This window comes from Ictalurus furcatus, chromosome 9 (assembly GCF_023375685.1).
Source record: "Ictalurus furcatus strain D&B chromosome 9, Billie_1.0, whole genome shotgun sequence".
Lineage (NCBI taxonomy): Eukaryota > Metazoa > Chordata > Actinopteri > Siluriformes > Ictaluridae > Ictalurus > Ictalurus furcatus.
The window spans coordinates 12,336,073-12,351,970 of NC_071263.1; the positions used below are offsets into that span (position 1 = coordinate 12,336,073).

Consider the following 15,898-nt stretch of genomic DNA (forward strand, 5'->3'; position numbering starts at 1 on the left):
TCCTTGGGCAAAACACTGAACCCCAAGTTGCTCTCAATGTCAGCCAGGCTGGTGTGTGAGTGTGTGTGTGAATGGGTGAATGAGAAACAGTGTAAAGCACTTTGTAGAACCGCTAAGGTCAAAGGGCACTATATAAGTGCAGGCCATTTACCATTTATAACTTGCTGTAAAATGAAAACCTGGCCTATTGCTTTTTAGACTGTGCATTTAAAATGAATAAGAAATAAGCTAATAAGAAATGCACGATGGCTTAGTGGTTAGCACATTTGCCTCGCACCTCCAAGATTGGATCGATTGTGAGTGTGTGTGTGTGTGTGTGTGTGTGTGTGTGCAGTTGTGTCCTGCAATGGGTTGGTTGTCCCATCCCCCCTTGTGCCCTGAGTCCCCTGAGGTAGGCTCCAGGCTCCCTGTGACCCTGTGTAGGATAAGCGGTACAGAAAATGGATGGATGAATGGAAATAAGAAATATTCATACAGGAATGTGCAAAAATGGATGTACAAAATATGCAGTATGTTATGTGTACTAAATATGCTCATATGTTACATGTAGTAGCATTACAAATTGCAAAGTGCAGTGTGTAGAGTTTCAGTGGAGTGCAGAGTGACTGGATAGTCTTTATGGATTCCTAATGGACTGAGTGGTGGACATATCTGTACTGATGAGTCTGATGGTCTGAGGGAAGAATCTCCTCCTGAGGAGCCTGATTGCAGCGGTTGAACAGACAGTTACCTGGGTTGGTACTTCACATGTTCTTCCTGTGTCTGCGTGGGGTGTCTCCCACCATTTAAAGACCCACATGCCAGTTGGTGAATTAGTGACTCTAATTTGCCCAAAGACATAAAAGGTTGTATTCATGGTGCCTTCACTGGACTCATGTTCCATTCAGAGTATATTCCCATCATCCCCCCGTGTTTCCAGGACAGGCTCCAGAACCTCAGTGACTCTGACTTGGATAAGTTACCGAAGATGAAAAGTGAATGAATGATGAAGAATTTTGATACATTACCCAACTATCTATTTAGAATTTACAATCACATTTATTTAAACTATGTGGCCAAAAGTATGTGGACACGTGAGCATCACACCCATATGTGCTTTCTGAACATCATATTCCAGATTTGCTTTTATAAAAGCCCCCACTCTTCTGGGAAGGCTTTCCACTAGATTTTAGAGCATGGCTGTTTGGATGTGCTCATTCACCCGCAAAGCATTAGTGAAGTCAGGCACTAATGTTGGGTGAGGAGGCCTGGGGTGTGTTCGGCATTCCAGTTTATCCCAGAGGTGTTCAGTGGGGTTGAGGTCTAGGCTCTGTGCAGACCACTCGAGTTCTTACACACAAACCTGGGCAAACCATGTCTTCATGGAGCTTGCTTTGTGCACAGGGGCATTGTCATGCTGGAACATGTTAGTTCCAGTCAAGGGAAATTATAACGCTAGAGCATACAAAGACATTCTATACTATTAAGTGCTTCTAAAATTGTGCAAACAATTTGGGGAAGGCCCACATATATATGTGATGTTCAGGTGTTCACATACTTTTGGCTATTTAATGTATTTCAATGCCCATTGATTACAGCCCAGATTGGTGAAATGTCACAGACAAGCTGTTTTTAAGAATATATCACAAGAGTAAAGTAATTTCAAAATCTCAAACATTTATTGCTCAGTTTATTGTTATGTGAAATAACTTACCAGTAGGCCAAGATGGTCTACCAGCTTATATTTATATTTACAATTAGCAGAAACTCTTATGCCTTGTAGTCTCAATCAAAAACATATACTCATACTAGTTCAGTTGGTCAGAGTGTGAGAATACCAATGAGCTAAAACCCTGTTAGGGAAATGTTAGAGGTTAGTACAGCATGAAAAGAATTTTATTTTTTTCTCAAGTTAGAGATTAATAATTAAGTGCTAATTCATGTGCTTGACAGGCTCAGTCTGTGTATTGCCAGCTGGTAGCTCTTCAGCCCAAACTAAAATTTTGATCACAGTTACATTCAAACATGGTATTCAGAAATGACTTTGAATTATTCATTAATTGCAGTAAAATGTTACCTAAAACAGTATGAACTTAATAAAAAATACATGTAATCGCAAGAGTTAGGAATGTAAGTCTGAACAAGTCTATCGCAAGTACAGGTAGTGGAAATGAGATTCCTCCACAGAGGTGCAGTGCTTAGGCCTGCTTACTGTGTTATGGTGAGAAGCTCAACAGTCCAGAGCCTTGGAGTAGAGCCCCTGTACTTCCAAATTGAGAGAGCCCAGATGAGGTGATTATGGCACCTTATCAGGATGCCCCATTCTCAGCTTCCTTTAGAGCTGTATCAGGCATGTCCCACTGTTCAGAGACCCAAAGTAGACCCAGGGTCTGCTGGAGAGATTATATCTCACAGTTTGCTTAGTAATGTCTGAGATACCCTTGGAAAAGTTGGGGTCTGAGTTTTGGGATAGAGACATCTGAACTGACATTTACAGTGGTACAGAAGGGCAAGGGTGCTCTCTTTCTGGTATACCAGGAAGAGAGCACTTCTCATATATCAGAAAGAGAGCACTTTCCTATACCAGAAAGAGAGTACCCTTGCCCTTCTGGGCCACCATAGATGTGCTCAACCTATTGTCTCTATGAAGCCTCCAGCAGGAAAATTGGGTGGAAAATGATTAACTGAACATGCAGTCTTGAGGTGCTTTCCAGTGTAAATACCTAGGCTGAGATTTTCATAATAATAGTATGATATGGATGCTACCTAGGAGTGTAACACAATTACATTATCTGTATCTGTATATGTTTTACTGCCAAATATCCATGTCTGTATCTGTAGATTTTAAACCCAAAGAAGCTGTGTAAAAATGAAATATTAACCCTAGGGGTATGCCTCTGGAAACACTGAAAAACACTGGAGAGAAAAAACAGATTTAGAAATGTCAGCACTGTGAGCATGGTGAGGGAATTCTGGCTCTGACAGTTTTTCAACCTCAGCTACATCACCTGATTTCATAAGTGGTCTCATGCAGTTATTATTTTTGTTTGTACCTGCCTACAATATCTTCTAACACATTTAGCCCCCCCCCCCAAAAAAAAAAACTACCTTGGCGCTGACCAAACAGTCACTGAAGAATAAAAGCACTGCATAGTGTGACATGTTAATGAAAGTGGTCTCTGTTTGTCTCATAAGCATCATTAAAGTAAAAAACCTCACTCATACAACTTTTTGTCATGCCTCATGGGATTCCAGTCCCAATGCACACCTCTAGTCTCAACCAAATGCCCTATGAAGCCTTCTAAAAAATTAATAGTCACGTTCTATTCATATTTGCATTTGTATCTGTTTAGAACACATTATCTGGTCATTATTATCATATACTATATGTAATTTAATTTTGTATAATGAGTTTTCCTATGTTTGAAGCACAATTTGACAACATATTTTTGTGAGTAATTTCCTTTCCCAGAAGGCTCCAGGTAGAACCCTTATGCATTGCAGAAACCTTTCTTTTCTAAGAGTGTGTGCAAACAGGAGGGCTACAAAGCACCATCCATCCATTTTCTGTACCGCTTATCCTACAGGGTAGCGGGGAACTGGAGCCTATCCCAGGGAACATCTTTTTCTTTACTGGCACGATCAGATATGGCACAAAACCAATGAAACAAAATAATAATTACAAAAGGGAACCTCTAATTTCTGGTTTCCTCCAGATACTCCGGTTTCCCCCAGTCCAAAGACATGCATGGTAGGCTGACTGGCATGTCCAAAGTGTCCGTAGTGTATGAGTGGGTGTGTGAATGTGTATGTGATTGTGCTCTGTGATGTGCCCGATGCTCCCTGGGATAGGCTCCAGGTTTCCTCGTGACCCTGAAGGAAGGATAAGCGGTATAGAAGATGGATGGATGGAACCTCTAATTTCTTTTGTTTTTTAACTTTAATCAAATTCTAGTACATAGCATTTTGTTAAAAACATAGATCTTTATTTAAAAACATATAGACAAAATGCATTTAATTTGTATAAAGTGCATAAAATAATACAAAAGGTATGCTGAAATAATATTGCAGAGGTACTATACGACTACCACTACTACCGCTGCTACTACTACTAATAATAACAATAAAAATAATAATAGTTTTAAACATAATAAAATAAAATACATCTACATTCTTTAAGTGAATGTTAATACAGACACTTACAGAAAGTCAAATCCATTTAATAACAATAATAATATGTTAAAACTAAGCATACATTTTTTTAAAAATTAAATTACATTCCTTAAGTGGTTGTTAACATAGAAACAAACAGCTAACAACAATTACATATGACTAACATTGTGGCATATCACCACTCAAGCTTCATCTCTGCTTTGCTCCACACATATTTGCCCCCTCTTTTAAGAAACATCCTCTCATCAAACCCACTGAACTTTATAGCTTCCTCTACTCCGACATCCAGAATGGACTTTGATGGGTCTTTCCTCCCTGCTCGACAATCCAGGAAACGCATCTGCAGCGATAAATATAACCAAGTTGAAGTATCATATATAAAAATACTAAACTGTGTTTTAGTCTCCGTTTTGTAATATACAGTATATGAAGTACTATACGCCTTAGTAAAATATTCTGTACGAATGGTATGTATGAATAAGCACACAGAAAACATAATAATAACCACTGATTAATAACCTAATAACCACTGTGACTGTACTTACATATTCATCCAAAATCAAGTAGGAGTCTTTCATCTGCAAAAATGAATAAATAAATACACAAACATATGGGTGAACAATATAGTCTTAAATTATATCCCTGGACTGTATCACGCTACACAATAACTTAATAATTAATAGAAACTGCAACATTGCTCTGTAAACTTATACTGATATACTAAATGCTGGCTCTGGATCTGAAATAGAAGGTTATAATTGATATTACCTTTTGATTTGACTCTGGGACCAGACAGTTAATGCTTTGGTGCCGGTCCAGGAAATCCTGGAACTCCTGATCAGTGATGATAAATTTCTCTGCTTCTCGAAGGCTATTCTCACCTGTGTTCTCACCCTCAATCAGGAGGCACTGAAACACCTATGGGACAAATCAACACATTAGACATTTGGTAACTGCAGAATATGTGTAGTTATATTACATTTACCACATGACTCTGAGATCAGTGCTCGCTACCTTCCAGCGCACAGGATTAAGTCCACTGATGTGCTCAGTCATGTCTTCATGAACGTTGAAAGTGTTGATGACTGAGTTGATTTTGAAAGCCACTCTGTACTCTTTGCACCAGTTCTGCACTTTATACAGGTTGTCTATGTGGCTTTTTCTGCCCTGGGCTCGACCGATTACTTGGTTGGTTTCCTCATCAAAGCTGTCGCAGGATACTGCTAGAATGTCCAAATATTCTCCTAGAAATGACATCGATTTTGCTGTAATCTTAATTTGAATATGTAAAAATAGATTTACATCATCACATTTAATCAACTGACTACATCTCTTCTCATGATCTGAGAACATAACCAACATTTTGACTAAACCATACTTGTTACATGATTGACATGGAACAAGGGTTAATGGAATGAGCTGCTGCTGCCATCTAGTGTTCAAATCCTTTCCTACAGCTTACCATATTTCTGGAACCAGGTTTCCCTGATCATGCTTCCGTTGCTGACTATACTGACGCTCGGTAACTGAAGCTCTTGTTTGCAGTATTGCACCAGTTCTCCCAGAAATACACCCTTCTGGTGCAAGAAAGGTTCTCCTCCTGAAAAGTTGATTTTCTCCATTCCTAATGATAATAATAGTGGATTGGTAGAAAAAGGAAAAAAAAAGACGTCATGCTCATTTCAATTCAAGTAAACACGTGAAATCACGTGAGTAATATGTGATCACTTCTGAAAAATAAAAACACTTTGCCCCACACATGAAAAGTACGGAGCCCCTAAAGGGACATGTTTTGCGACACAACGCAAAAACTTTTCTCTGTTTTTTTTTCTCCCATTCCAATTTTTTTCCTCCACCATGTCCCTTTAGGGGCTCCGTAGAAAATAAATGAATCGTGAAAAAAATAATGTGGAAAAATACATAAGACTGCAGATGAAAAGTCCAGTGTGTGAAACATAACATGTGACGTAGGTAAAAATAACCTTCACATATGAAGTTAATGTGACATTTCTGCACTAGTGATTAAATTAAAAATTAAAAATAAATTCACCTACCTGCTTCTTTCAATAGTCGGAGTCCTCTCTTCGCCTCGTCTATAGGCAAGACGAAGGACGTTTTTGCCGTGTGAAAGCAGAAGCCGCATTTATAATTGCACTGGCGGGTAAAATGGTAGTTCACACTGCTCGGTGTTGTGACTTCACCTCGCGCCGTGCCGCTGAGTTTAGGGCGCTTGGGCTGACTATTCACCTGCCCCCTGTTCACACCCATCCAGGCAGAAAACACCCGTCTCATCACTTCCGAAAGCTTAGAGTGCACATTACTGATGCACAGCTGCAGGAGCATCCACACCAAGGCCACTTGATTGGAAAGCAACATGTTTGGGCGGCTGTGTCTCACCACTGTGTCCAGCTGACAGCTGACTCGTGTTTATATAAGGCGAGGTGGAGAATGGAAAACGAAAGCGCTCGTGCATTCCTGTTAAACGAAACCTAATGAAATCATAATCAAGATACTGTATACACACCCGTACATCCTCCCAAACACACACACACACACACGCGAGCGCGCGCGCACACACAGGGGGGGGGAGAGATGTAGAGAGAGATAGAGAGAGAGAGGGAGAAGGGAGAGAGATAGAGAGAGGGAGAAGGTAGAGTGAGAGGGAGAGAGATAGAGAGAGGGAGAAGGGAGAGAGAGGTAGAGTGAGAGGGAGAGAGATGGAGAAGGGAGAGAGAGGTAGAAGGGAGAGAGGTAGAGTGAGAGGGAGAGAGATAGAGAGAGGGAGAAGGGAGAGAGAGGTAGAGTGAGAGGGAGAGAGATAGAGAGAGGGAGAAGGGAGAGAGGGAGAGAGAGGGAGAAGGGAGAGAGAGGGAGAGAGAAAGAGAGAGGGAGAAGGGAGAGAGAGGTAGAGTGAGAGGGAGAGAGAGACAGAGAGAGGGAGAAGGGAGAGGGAGAAGGGAGAGAGAGGTACAGTGAGAGGGAGGAGGGAGAGAGAAAGAGTGAGTGATAGAGAGAGGGATAACGGAGCGAGAGGTAGAGTGAGAGGGAGAGAGATAGGGAGAGAGAGGGAGAAGGGAGAGAGAAAGAGGGAGAAGGGAGAGAGAGAGGGAGAAGGGAGAGAGAGGTACAGTGAGAGGGAGGAGGGATAGAGAGAGAGATAGAGAGAGGGAGAAGGGAGAGAGAGGGAGGAAGGATAGAGAGAGAGAAGGGAGAGAGAGGGAGGAGGGATAGAGAAAGAGAGAGAGAGGGAGAAGGGACAGAGAGGGAGGAGGGATAGAGAAAGACAGAGATAGAGAGAGACAGAAGGGAGAGAAAGGGAGGAGGGATAGAGAAAGAGAGAGAGAGATAGAGAGAGGGAGAAGGGAGAGAGAGGGAGGAGGGATAGAGAAAGACAGAGAGATAGAGAGAGGGAGAAGGGAGAGAGAGGGAGGAGGGATAGAGAAAGAGAGAGAGATAGAGAGAGGGAGAGAGAGGGAGAAAGAGAGAGAGATAGAGAGAGGGAGAAGGGAGAGAGAGGGATAATTAACTTTAACTGTCCTTGTAGCTTACCTTATCTGACCCTTTTTTATGGTAAAGCTTCCAAGGTACACTACACTATCTTTCTAGGAAAAGGTACCCACACACACACATAATTTAATTTGTTTATTTTGCGATTTTGGAAAGTGATTCCCCTTTTCTCTGTACTATTGCACACCCATTAATACATGTTTCTAATCTTGGAATATCTACATTTATTTATTTAAATGGTAAATGCACGCACTTATATAGCGCTTTTATCCAAAGCGCTTTATACTGTGTCTCATTCACCCATTCACACACACCAATGGTAGCAGGAGCTGCCATGCAAGGCGCTAACTTACCATCGGGAGCAACTTGGGGTACAGTGTCTTGCCCAAGGACACTTCGACATGTGGAGTCACCCGGGCCGGAAATCGAACCGCCAACCCTACGATTAGTGGACAACCCGCTCTACCACCTGAGCCACAGCCGCCCCGTATTCATTTATTTATTTATTTTGGGCATTTTGAGTTCAGCACTGAGCTTGACGCGTTCTTATTGTTTTGTTTCTTGCTTGCTCTTGAACCCACTTTCATTTTCCCGCTCAGTTTCGTTTCTCCGTCTCGCGCTCTGTTTGCTAATAAACTGCGCTTGTGCAATCGTGTTCACGCTGCACTCTAAACCGACAGGCTACGGAATGGCGAACAGATCTCTGTCCCGTTTAGCACAGTGGTGTTCCCGAGTATTTATGGTGGAAATCAACCAGAAGACGGAACCGATTTATTTCGCTTTGAGCTCAAAACCCAGCGCTCACAATACCGAGCTGGAGGCGCTGTTCGGGAGCGGGAAACTGTTTTCTGTGTACGCGCTTTGCGATGACAGAGTTCAGAGCGCGCGCGCTCACGCGCAACTTAAAAACGCTCTGGCTGAAAACCTTCCTCCAGGATGCGACCTTTTAGATTCGGCTTCTTTCCTTCCCGACATCAAAAGCTCGCTCATAAAGGGATTCTTCCTGCGGGATAACTCCGCACTGTCCTCTGCAGAGCTAGCTGTGACCCAGTTCCAGGAGAAAGGTCCGGTACGCCTCTGTGTGTTGACGTACACACGCGAGGAAAACGGAGAGTATCTGTGCTCAGCTGTGGCCGAGGAGCCTGCGGAGCGCGAGCGGAAGTATTACGTCACACCAGCTCCCGAGCCACAGCATCATCCTTCAACATTGAACATTATAAACTCAGACGTGTTCTATCAAATGGAAGATGCTTACAAAGTGCTTCAAGAGGTAACAATCAGCTACTGGCTTGATCTACGTCTTTTAAAGCATTACTTCAGAGTTAAATGAACTCTTACAGTGTTGGATGAATTATTTACTGCAGTATTCATCTCTTTACAGTCCCTAATTAATACCAATACCATCAATACCAACTTAAATAGTACAGGCAGTATAGCACCATGTAACACTGTGTCCCCAACTGACTAAACCAGTCCTAGACCTATTCTGGACCATTATTGAGTACTAACACCATACGGTTTTCTTATATAAAGTTATTGTTTGAATTTTAAAAATCTCTTAAAACTAGTGAAAGGCCTGTTTTGAGTACCAGCCTTTTAAAATGTACGCATAGGCTTTTTGATATTAGACTTAGACTTCCTTTATTAATATTAAGGGCATAAACAGAAAAACAAAACCAAAACCACAAGACCAAAATAGACAATACAGTCAATCAATAAACACAATAATCAGAATATTATCAATTACAAATTACTATGCAGTTACCTAATTCGCACAATAACTCGTACCATCAAGCAATGCCACTCAATCCCTTAATCCAAGCAAAACATTCTAATGTCTTATTTAAAAGAGACATTACAGTAAATGTATACACAGTAAAAATACATACAAATAAAGTGTCCGTTCATGTCTTTCCAGAAGTACAAATACACATAGACGCATGCTATACATACCCATATATATCCCTATGCATATAAATACATACACAGATATATACATGTACATACATGCACACCTAAATATACGCATACACACATCTATCCATATAAATATGTGTACATTATTATTGTACGCAGATCATGACAACAATCACACAGATGGCAGAAAGTTTAAAAGAGAGATGGAGCTCGTCAGTCTGTTAAGTGATGCTGTGCATAAAATCGCTAAAAAAATTGGTCTCTTGTTTGGTCTTGATTAGTCCTTTACAACCTTGAATAAGATTTTGTGGTGTTGAATTACATTAATTCTTGTTTATTTATTGTTGTAAATAAATGTAGTCTTGGTTAATGTGAGCTATTGACGCTTTGTTTGGTTAATTTCTTGATGTAACAAGAGCAAGAGCTGACAAATCATATGGATTTCCTGTCATCATAAAGATTATGTAATCAAATGGAATGTTATTCCTTGAACTCAAGTCAGCATTGCAAAGTCCTGTGAAAAATATGTGATTATGTGAAAATAAATGAACCATGTGACTTTTTCACATGTCTTTTCACGTGTAAAAAATTCCATGTCTCATGTGAAAAAAAATTATCATGTGATGTCATTAACAAATAATGTGTAAAAATCGCGTCAAAATAAAAACACATGCACTACCTTTGAAAAATCCAGTACATGTGAAAGATATGTGAAATATAACATGTGAATAGTCGAAAAACCCATGTCTTTTCTGTAAAGGCAGTTGCTCTTTCAGTAAGTCTGTATCCAAAATGACACCTCATTTCCTATAAAAGGCAAAGTGTAATATAGCTTTTCAGGAACTACAGTATTATCTTAACTTATTAAGTGTGTAATAGGATTTTATGAATGTTCTAGATCAGGGGTGGGCAATCTTATTCGGAAAGGGCCGGTATGGGTGCAGGTTTTCATTCCAACCAAGCAGAAGCCGCACCTGAATCTACTGAAAGCCAAGATCAACTGATTAAACAGGTGGAATCAGGTGTGCCTCCTGCTTGGTTGGAATGAAAACCTGCACCTTCACCAGCCCTTTCCAGATAAGATTGCCCACCCCTGTTCTAGATACGCAACACTACAATTCAGACAATAATAAAACAATAAATAATTTAAGCATGAGCTCACACGTTCCTGTTAAATGAAACCTATTCACATGGACCAGCTGATCAGGATATTGTACACACGTTCAGAGAGAGAAAGAGAGAGAAAGGGAGAGAGAGAGAGAGAGAGAGAGCGAGAGACTAAACTGTACCTTTCCTTGTCATTGTACCCTTATCTGACCCTTTTACAGTAAAGCTCTTAAAGTACACTACATGCATCTTTCTAGTAAAAGGTACATGCTAAGTCATGGGTGTCCAATCTTACCCGGAAAAGGCCAGTGTGGGTGCAGGTTTTCATTCCACCCAAGCAGGAGCCACACCTGATTCCACTTGTTTAATCAGTTGAGCTTGGCTTTCAATAGGCTTAGGTGTGGCTTCTGCTTGGTTGGAATGAAAACCTGCACCCACACCGGCCCTTTCCGGATAAGATTGGACACCCCTGTCCTAAGTGTACAAAAGTTGAAATATCAGTTGAAATAAAAGTTAAATACCAGTATCATGAGATAGAAAATGGTATCAGTCTGAAAGTCAAAAGTTTTGTATTGTGGCAACACCAACACATACAAATCTTTGTGTCCAGACAAGACATAAGCACTATATCTAGTAATTCCACATTGGGCTTTTTTAATGCCGACATGCAGTTCTTCCCTAACCCATTTTCTCAACATTTTAATTACCAGTGAAAAACTGGGCTATTCAAATACATTGCCCAGATGTGAGATGTGAGAAAGACCCGATCGTGCTTTTGTGTCCCCAGTGTTGTGACATCATACCAGAATCCAAGGCCGTGTTGGAGCTGGTGATGGAGCAACAGCTGGAGTCCAACAACAGTCATGATAAAAGGTTTCCAGTCATTGTGATAGAAGGGCTGGATGCTACAGGTGAGAAATAAGTCAAAATAAATCTTGACAAATGCCAAGTCATTTAATTAAGATTACTGTGGTTGAATTTGTTCTTGCAGTTATAGTTAGAAGTTACACTTATATGTACTTTGTGTAACTTAATTGCAAAGTCACTGAGAATTCTCTAAGAAAAGATCAATATGTAACTAAAAGAACATGTCTTCTAAGGTACACAACAGAAAGTTGACATGTTTCTCTTACTCCTATCTATGTACACAGGTAAAACTACTCTGACCTGCAGCCTGCAGAAGGCTTTGGGTGCAGTTCTGCTAAAATCTCCCCCTCAGTGCCTGGCCCGCTTCAGACAACGCTTTGACGCGGAGCCACCACTCATTCGCAGGGCCTTCTATGCCCTTGGGAACTACATCACTGCAGCACAGATAGCCAGAGAGTCATCTCATGCTCCTGTAGTTGTAGACAGGTACAAAATGTAGTACAAATACACATAGTAGCACACATCATTTGTCACCTGTTTCATAGATAAGTGGGCACGAATGTATAAGTGAAACAAAAAAGGGAGGCAAAGAGATAGCCAGAGTGAGGATATGTTTCACTCCAAGTGTTATATATCATTGAAGCAGATTTCCAAAACGCTGATAAAAGAAAGTGCAAAGTGTCATGTTTTCATCAAATACACCTAGAAAAAGTGTTCTGTAGAAGGAGCAACAAGATGATGTAATCAACAGTCACCATCAAACACAGTCATGGATCATGTCCAACAAGTCATACAGTAACACACTAAAGAGTATGTTAAAATAATTTGGCAGTTTATGTTTCCAGAAAAATAAAGCCATGGAAAGACTGGAATGCACAACATTAGAGTTCACACAAGTGGATGGAAACTCTGTTAAAGAGAAAAATGACACAGAGAGAAAAACACTAAAAGAGAGAATACAAATATTGATCTGTGTAGTCAAAACTAAAGCTGAACTGTTTTATCTATTGGATTTCAATTTGGCTCTTTCAGAAGAAACAGTGAGAGAGAGACACAAACAGAGAGAAAAGAGAAAGCCCAACAGATAGAATGAAATACAGAATGAATGACAATGACATCATATCAGCAAAAATACTATATAAATAAAAATAGAATGATTTTCCTTCTCAGGTACTGGCACAGCACTGCAGCATACGCGATAGCCACTGCAGTGAGCGGGCGAGAGGAGAACCTCCCAGCTGTTGGCTCAGAGATCTATGAGTGGCCATCTGACCTGCTGAGGCCCAGCCTGGTCCTGCTGCTCAGTGTCAGCCCTGAGGAGAGGCTGCGCAGGCTCACACACAGAGGCCTTGACAAGACCGAGGAGGAAAGCCAGCTGGAGATCAATCACCTGTTCCGTCGCAAGTAGGTCAACTCATTTCTGTTCAAATTTCATAAAGCGCAACCTGTGGTGCTTCATAAACCATGTGCAGAATGGATGGGTTTGCCTATTAAAGACTGCAACATATGGCTCAGCCCATGGACCCATTTGACAGGCATGGTTTCTGTGAAAATACAAACACTGGTTACATAATGAAACAGAAACTTTCCTGTTCACTTTCTTTTCTGTCTTGATCCCTATTCAGACTGGATTAGTTTTATATGGGGAGGTGGGCTAATGTACCAGTGTGGGCTTTGGTAAATTGTTGTTATTTTATACTCTGTATATACAGTACTGTGCAAATGTGTTTGACACCCCCATTTTTTTCTAAATAGAAGTGTTGTCTTAGATGTTTTAGGACTTAATTTTATGAATTCAGTCAGTATAAACAAAAAAGTCAGTAAAAAAAAAGATTTTAGATGTTTAGACAAACATTACTTTTCCAACAGAAGATGTATGTATGTCAATAAAGAAAGTAGCATATCACATAATACATCTAAAAAAAAAAACACCATAATGTAGTCTGTTAGGTTTTACCTGCAAAAACACAAGCAAGTATGATGGTCAAAGTCTCCAGAAGAACTGTGTGAGATTCTCCAAGATGCTCAGTAAAACTTACCAGCCAATTACCTTATTAAGCTGTATGAAATGAACCTGAGTCTACTGAAGGGTTGTCACACCAAATATTAACTTTGTTTAATCTATAACTCTTTACTGCTCTTTATAATCATTTTTAATGCAGAAAACATTTTAAAATACTTTTACACAGTATTGTACTTTAAAAGACCAAGCTATCAACACAGTTTGAGTAAAATGCTGAACATGCTCCAACTCCTATCTACAGTAGCTGCTTGCTTGCCAAAAAAGTTGGGCTAGCATTGCATTACTTTATGGCTTATCCTATAGTTCTCATCAAAAATATTTTATTAGAATATCTCCACCACTTACATTTATGCTTTCTCTTTTGCTTTTCTTTGTGTTCGCTTTTTTTCTTGCTTCCAGACTGGCGAGTTCTCTTCATTTTGAAAAGTGCAACAATACAAAATAAACTTGTGCAAGTCCCACTTGCTAGTGAGATAGGACCCACTTTAGCAGGATGTTCCTGGTATGGGGTTATACATTATCCATCAGAGGTTTTGGGAGAATTCCATACATTGAGAGCTAAAATTTTCAAGGATTGAGTGTTGGCTTTCAGGGGGGCCTGAGTACAGTTGCCTGCCTTGCCTGTCTTGTAGCAACACCTCTGCATATGGTGAAATTTTTAAAATATTTTTAAAGTCTGGTTACCCTGAGTAACCAGTGAAAAGGGAGAAAATTCATTTAAAGATATCATTTCAGTTTCACTTTGGCAAAGGAACATTGCAGACATTTTGAAAGCTGGTACTTGATTACAAACTGATTTGATTGATTAAGTGTATGTTCATTTCACTGTAACATGTAGCCATCCATTAGCTAGGTCAAAGCCTCATATTCATTGTGTGAGGAAATCACCCTTAACTAGAAAGGTTTTAGACATCTTCAGGTGGACCTGAAGTAAACTGGTTTTACCACCATGTTTGTAAACTGGTTCTATATTCATTCTTTATATGTATGCTTTCCTAAATACAATTTTGGCCAAAAGCCGATTTTTGGCTTTTTGCCTACTGTTTGCCACAACTAAGCAACATCTGATGTTTTTTTCCCCTCCAGGCCACCACACAAATATATCCTGTCTTAATTGACATGTTGGTATAGAGTTGGTTATATGTTGTGGAAAACAAGGTCTTTCACTTTTCCTTTAGTATGGAGACATTATAAGCAGCACCCTTTTCTACAGTCTCCTGCCAAAATTAAACCAAAACCAAGTGTTGGCTGTGTTTAAAATGCAGAACCATAAAGTTTCAAAACTTCTGTCAATTTTAGATCAATTAATAAGTTCCTAGCACAGGTATAACCTACATATACATACCCAGGTGTTCCTAGTGGTGCCCAAGTCTATGTCTTGCTTTTTTAATAAGAAAGGATGTTGGTTATGATAAATAGGTGACTACAAATGAATTAACCACTGATTAAAAAAAAATCTTATCTGCCATTTCAGCACTTTTGATTGTAATCAATTTGCCTACTTATTTCTAGAGTGGATGAAGCCTACAAGAAAATCCAGAACCCTGCCTGTATCGTTGTGGATGCCAGTCCCAGCCCAGAGCAGGTGCTCCAACAAGTGCTGTGTTTAATTAAAAACAAATACAACTTGCAGACCCCAGACCACCAATGAATTCCCCAAAGGCTGCAATACCCCATGTGTCCACTAGATGGTAGTATAATCATAACCTATCCTTAGACAAATAGTTCCTCCACCCCCACTAAAATAGTCCCAGGTCTTAGACAGTGTTGGCCGCACAGGAGGTTCATGGTTAATGCCCAGCAGCCGTCAAAATCCTGTATCCTGACATGTCACAACCTGTTCACTTCCCACAGAGTAACACTGATGACACGAGAGAGAAAGTTATTATGAATGCTGGGCAGAGATGTCAACTCCCATATACAGGGTTATAGCCTTGCATGTTCCATACGCTCTGTGTTATGTTTTTCCCCTCACACTGGAGCTCAGGAACTGAACCGAAGGGCTCAGTGAATTCATCAATCACTTCAATTAGATTTCTGCACAAGGGCCCATTGTTGGTCAGCTCTGCATTCACTCCTCTGAGAGCTCAGAGAGCACGCCACATTAAAAGCTATCAGGGCCTTGTGGGCCAGGAAATTCCACCAGTTGTAGGTGTTTCTGAGCATTAATAAAGAGCAATCCTGTAGGAAAGTTATTTTATTTCCCCCTGCTGTTTAGTGTGGGACATACTTTCCACTCAGATTTTAAAAGCAAAATGTGATTCTGAGATTACTGTCCAGTGGTGTTATATAAAACAAGTGCTTTCTAAAATTGTTCAGATTAAG

The 15,898-nt window shown here is 40.3% G+C and overlaps 2 protein-coding genes across 4 annotated transcripts in view; one reads left to right on the plus strand and one right to left on the minus strand.

The window, feature by feature from the left end:
- Positions 1 to 4,245: 4,245 nt before the first annotated feature.
- Positions 4,246 to 8,151, minus strand: rsad2 (radical S-adenosyl methionine domain containing 2). 2 transcript variants are annotated; one of them, XM_053633432.1, is made up of 7 exons: positions 8,013 to 8,151; positions 6,207 to 6,627; positions 5,615 to 5,776; positions 5,167 to 5,396; positions 4,921 to 5,070; positions 4,698 to 4,730; positions 4,246 to 4,492 (listed from the first exon to the last, which is right to left on the minus strand). In XM_053633432.1, exons 2-7 carry the CDS (start codon positions 6,526 to 6,528, stop codon positions 4,328 to 4,330), a joined length of 1,062 nt encoding a protein of 353 aa, XP_053489407.1. In that variant the 5' UTR covers positions 6,529 to 6,627; positions 8,013 to 8,151; the 3' UTR covers positions 4,246 to 4,327. The 2 variants fall into 2 exon arrangements, with proteins under 2 accessions (XP_053489407.1, XP_053489408.1); XM_053633433.1 differs by having other exon boundaries at positions 6,207 to 6,641; positions 8,013 to 8,131.
- Positions 7,605 to 15,898, plus strand: part of cmpk2 (cytidine monophosphate (UMP-CMP) kinase 2, mitochondrial) — a 9,654-nt gene continuing 1,360 nt past the window's right edge. The window contains exons 1-5 of one of the 2 annotated variants that reach the window (XM_053633431.1): positions 7,605 to 8,929; positions 11,471 to 11,594; positions 11,835 to 12,036; positions 12,721 to 12,954; positions 15,086 to 15,158. In XM_053633431.1, the coding sequence (XP_053489406.1) occupies positions 7,976 to 8,929; positions 11,471 to 11,594; positions 11,835 to 12,036; positions 12,721 to 12,954; positions 15,086 to 15,158 (1,587 nt within the window). In that variant the 5' untranslated portion in view covers positions 7,605 to 7,975. Of the gene's footprint in view, positions 8,930 to 11,470; positions 11,595 to 11,834; positions 12,037 to 12,720; positions 12,955 to 15,085 lie in introns of both variants that reach the window. The other variant, XM_053633430.1, reaches the window with a different exon arrangement.

Bases quoted from the DNA above. Each gene is read 5' to 3' on its own strand.
- rsad2 (XM_053633432.1), bottom strand. From the start codon at position 6,528: ATGTTGCTTTCCAATCAAGTGGCCTTGGTGTGGATGCTCCTGCAGCTG. The intron at 5,397-5,614 runs GTAAGCTGTAGG...TGTCATTTCTAG, and splicing joins AACCTGGTTCCAGAAATATG to GAGAATATTTGGACATTCTA. The intron at 4,731-4,920 runs GTAATATCAATT...TCATTTTTGCAG, and splicing joins TCCCAGAGTCAAATCAAAAG to ATGAAAGACTCCTACTTGAT.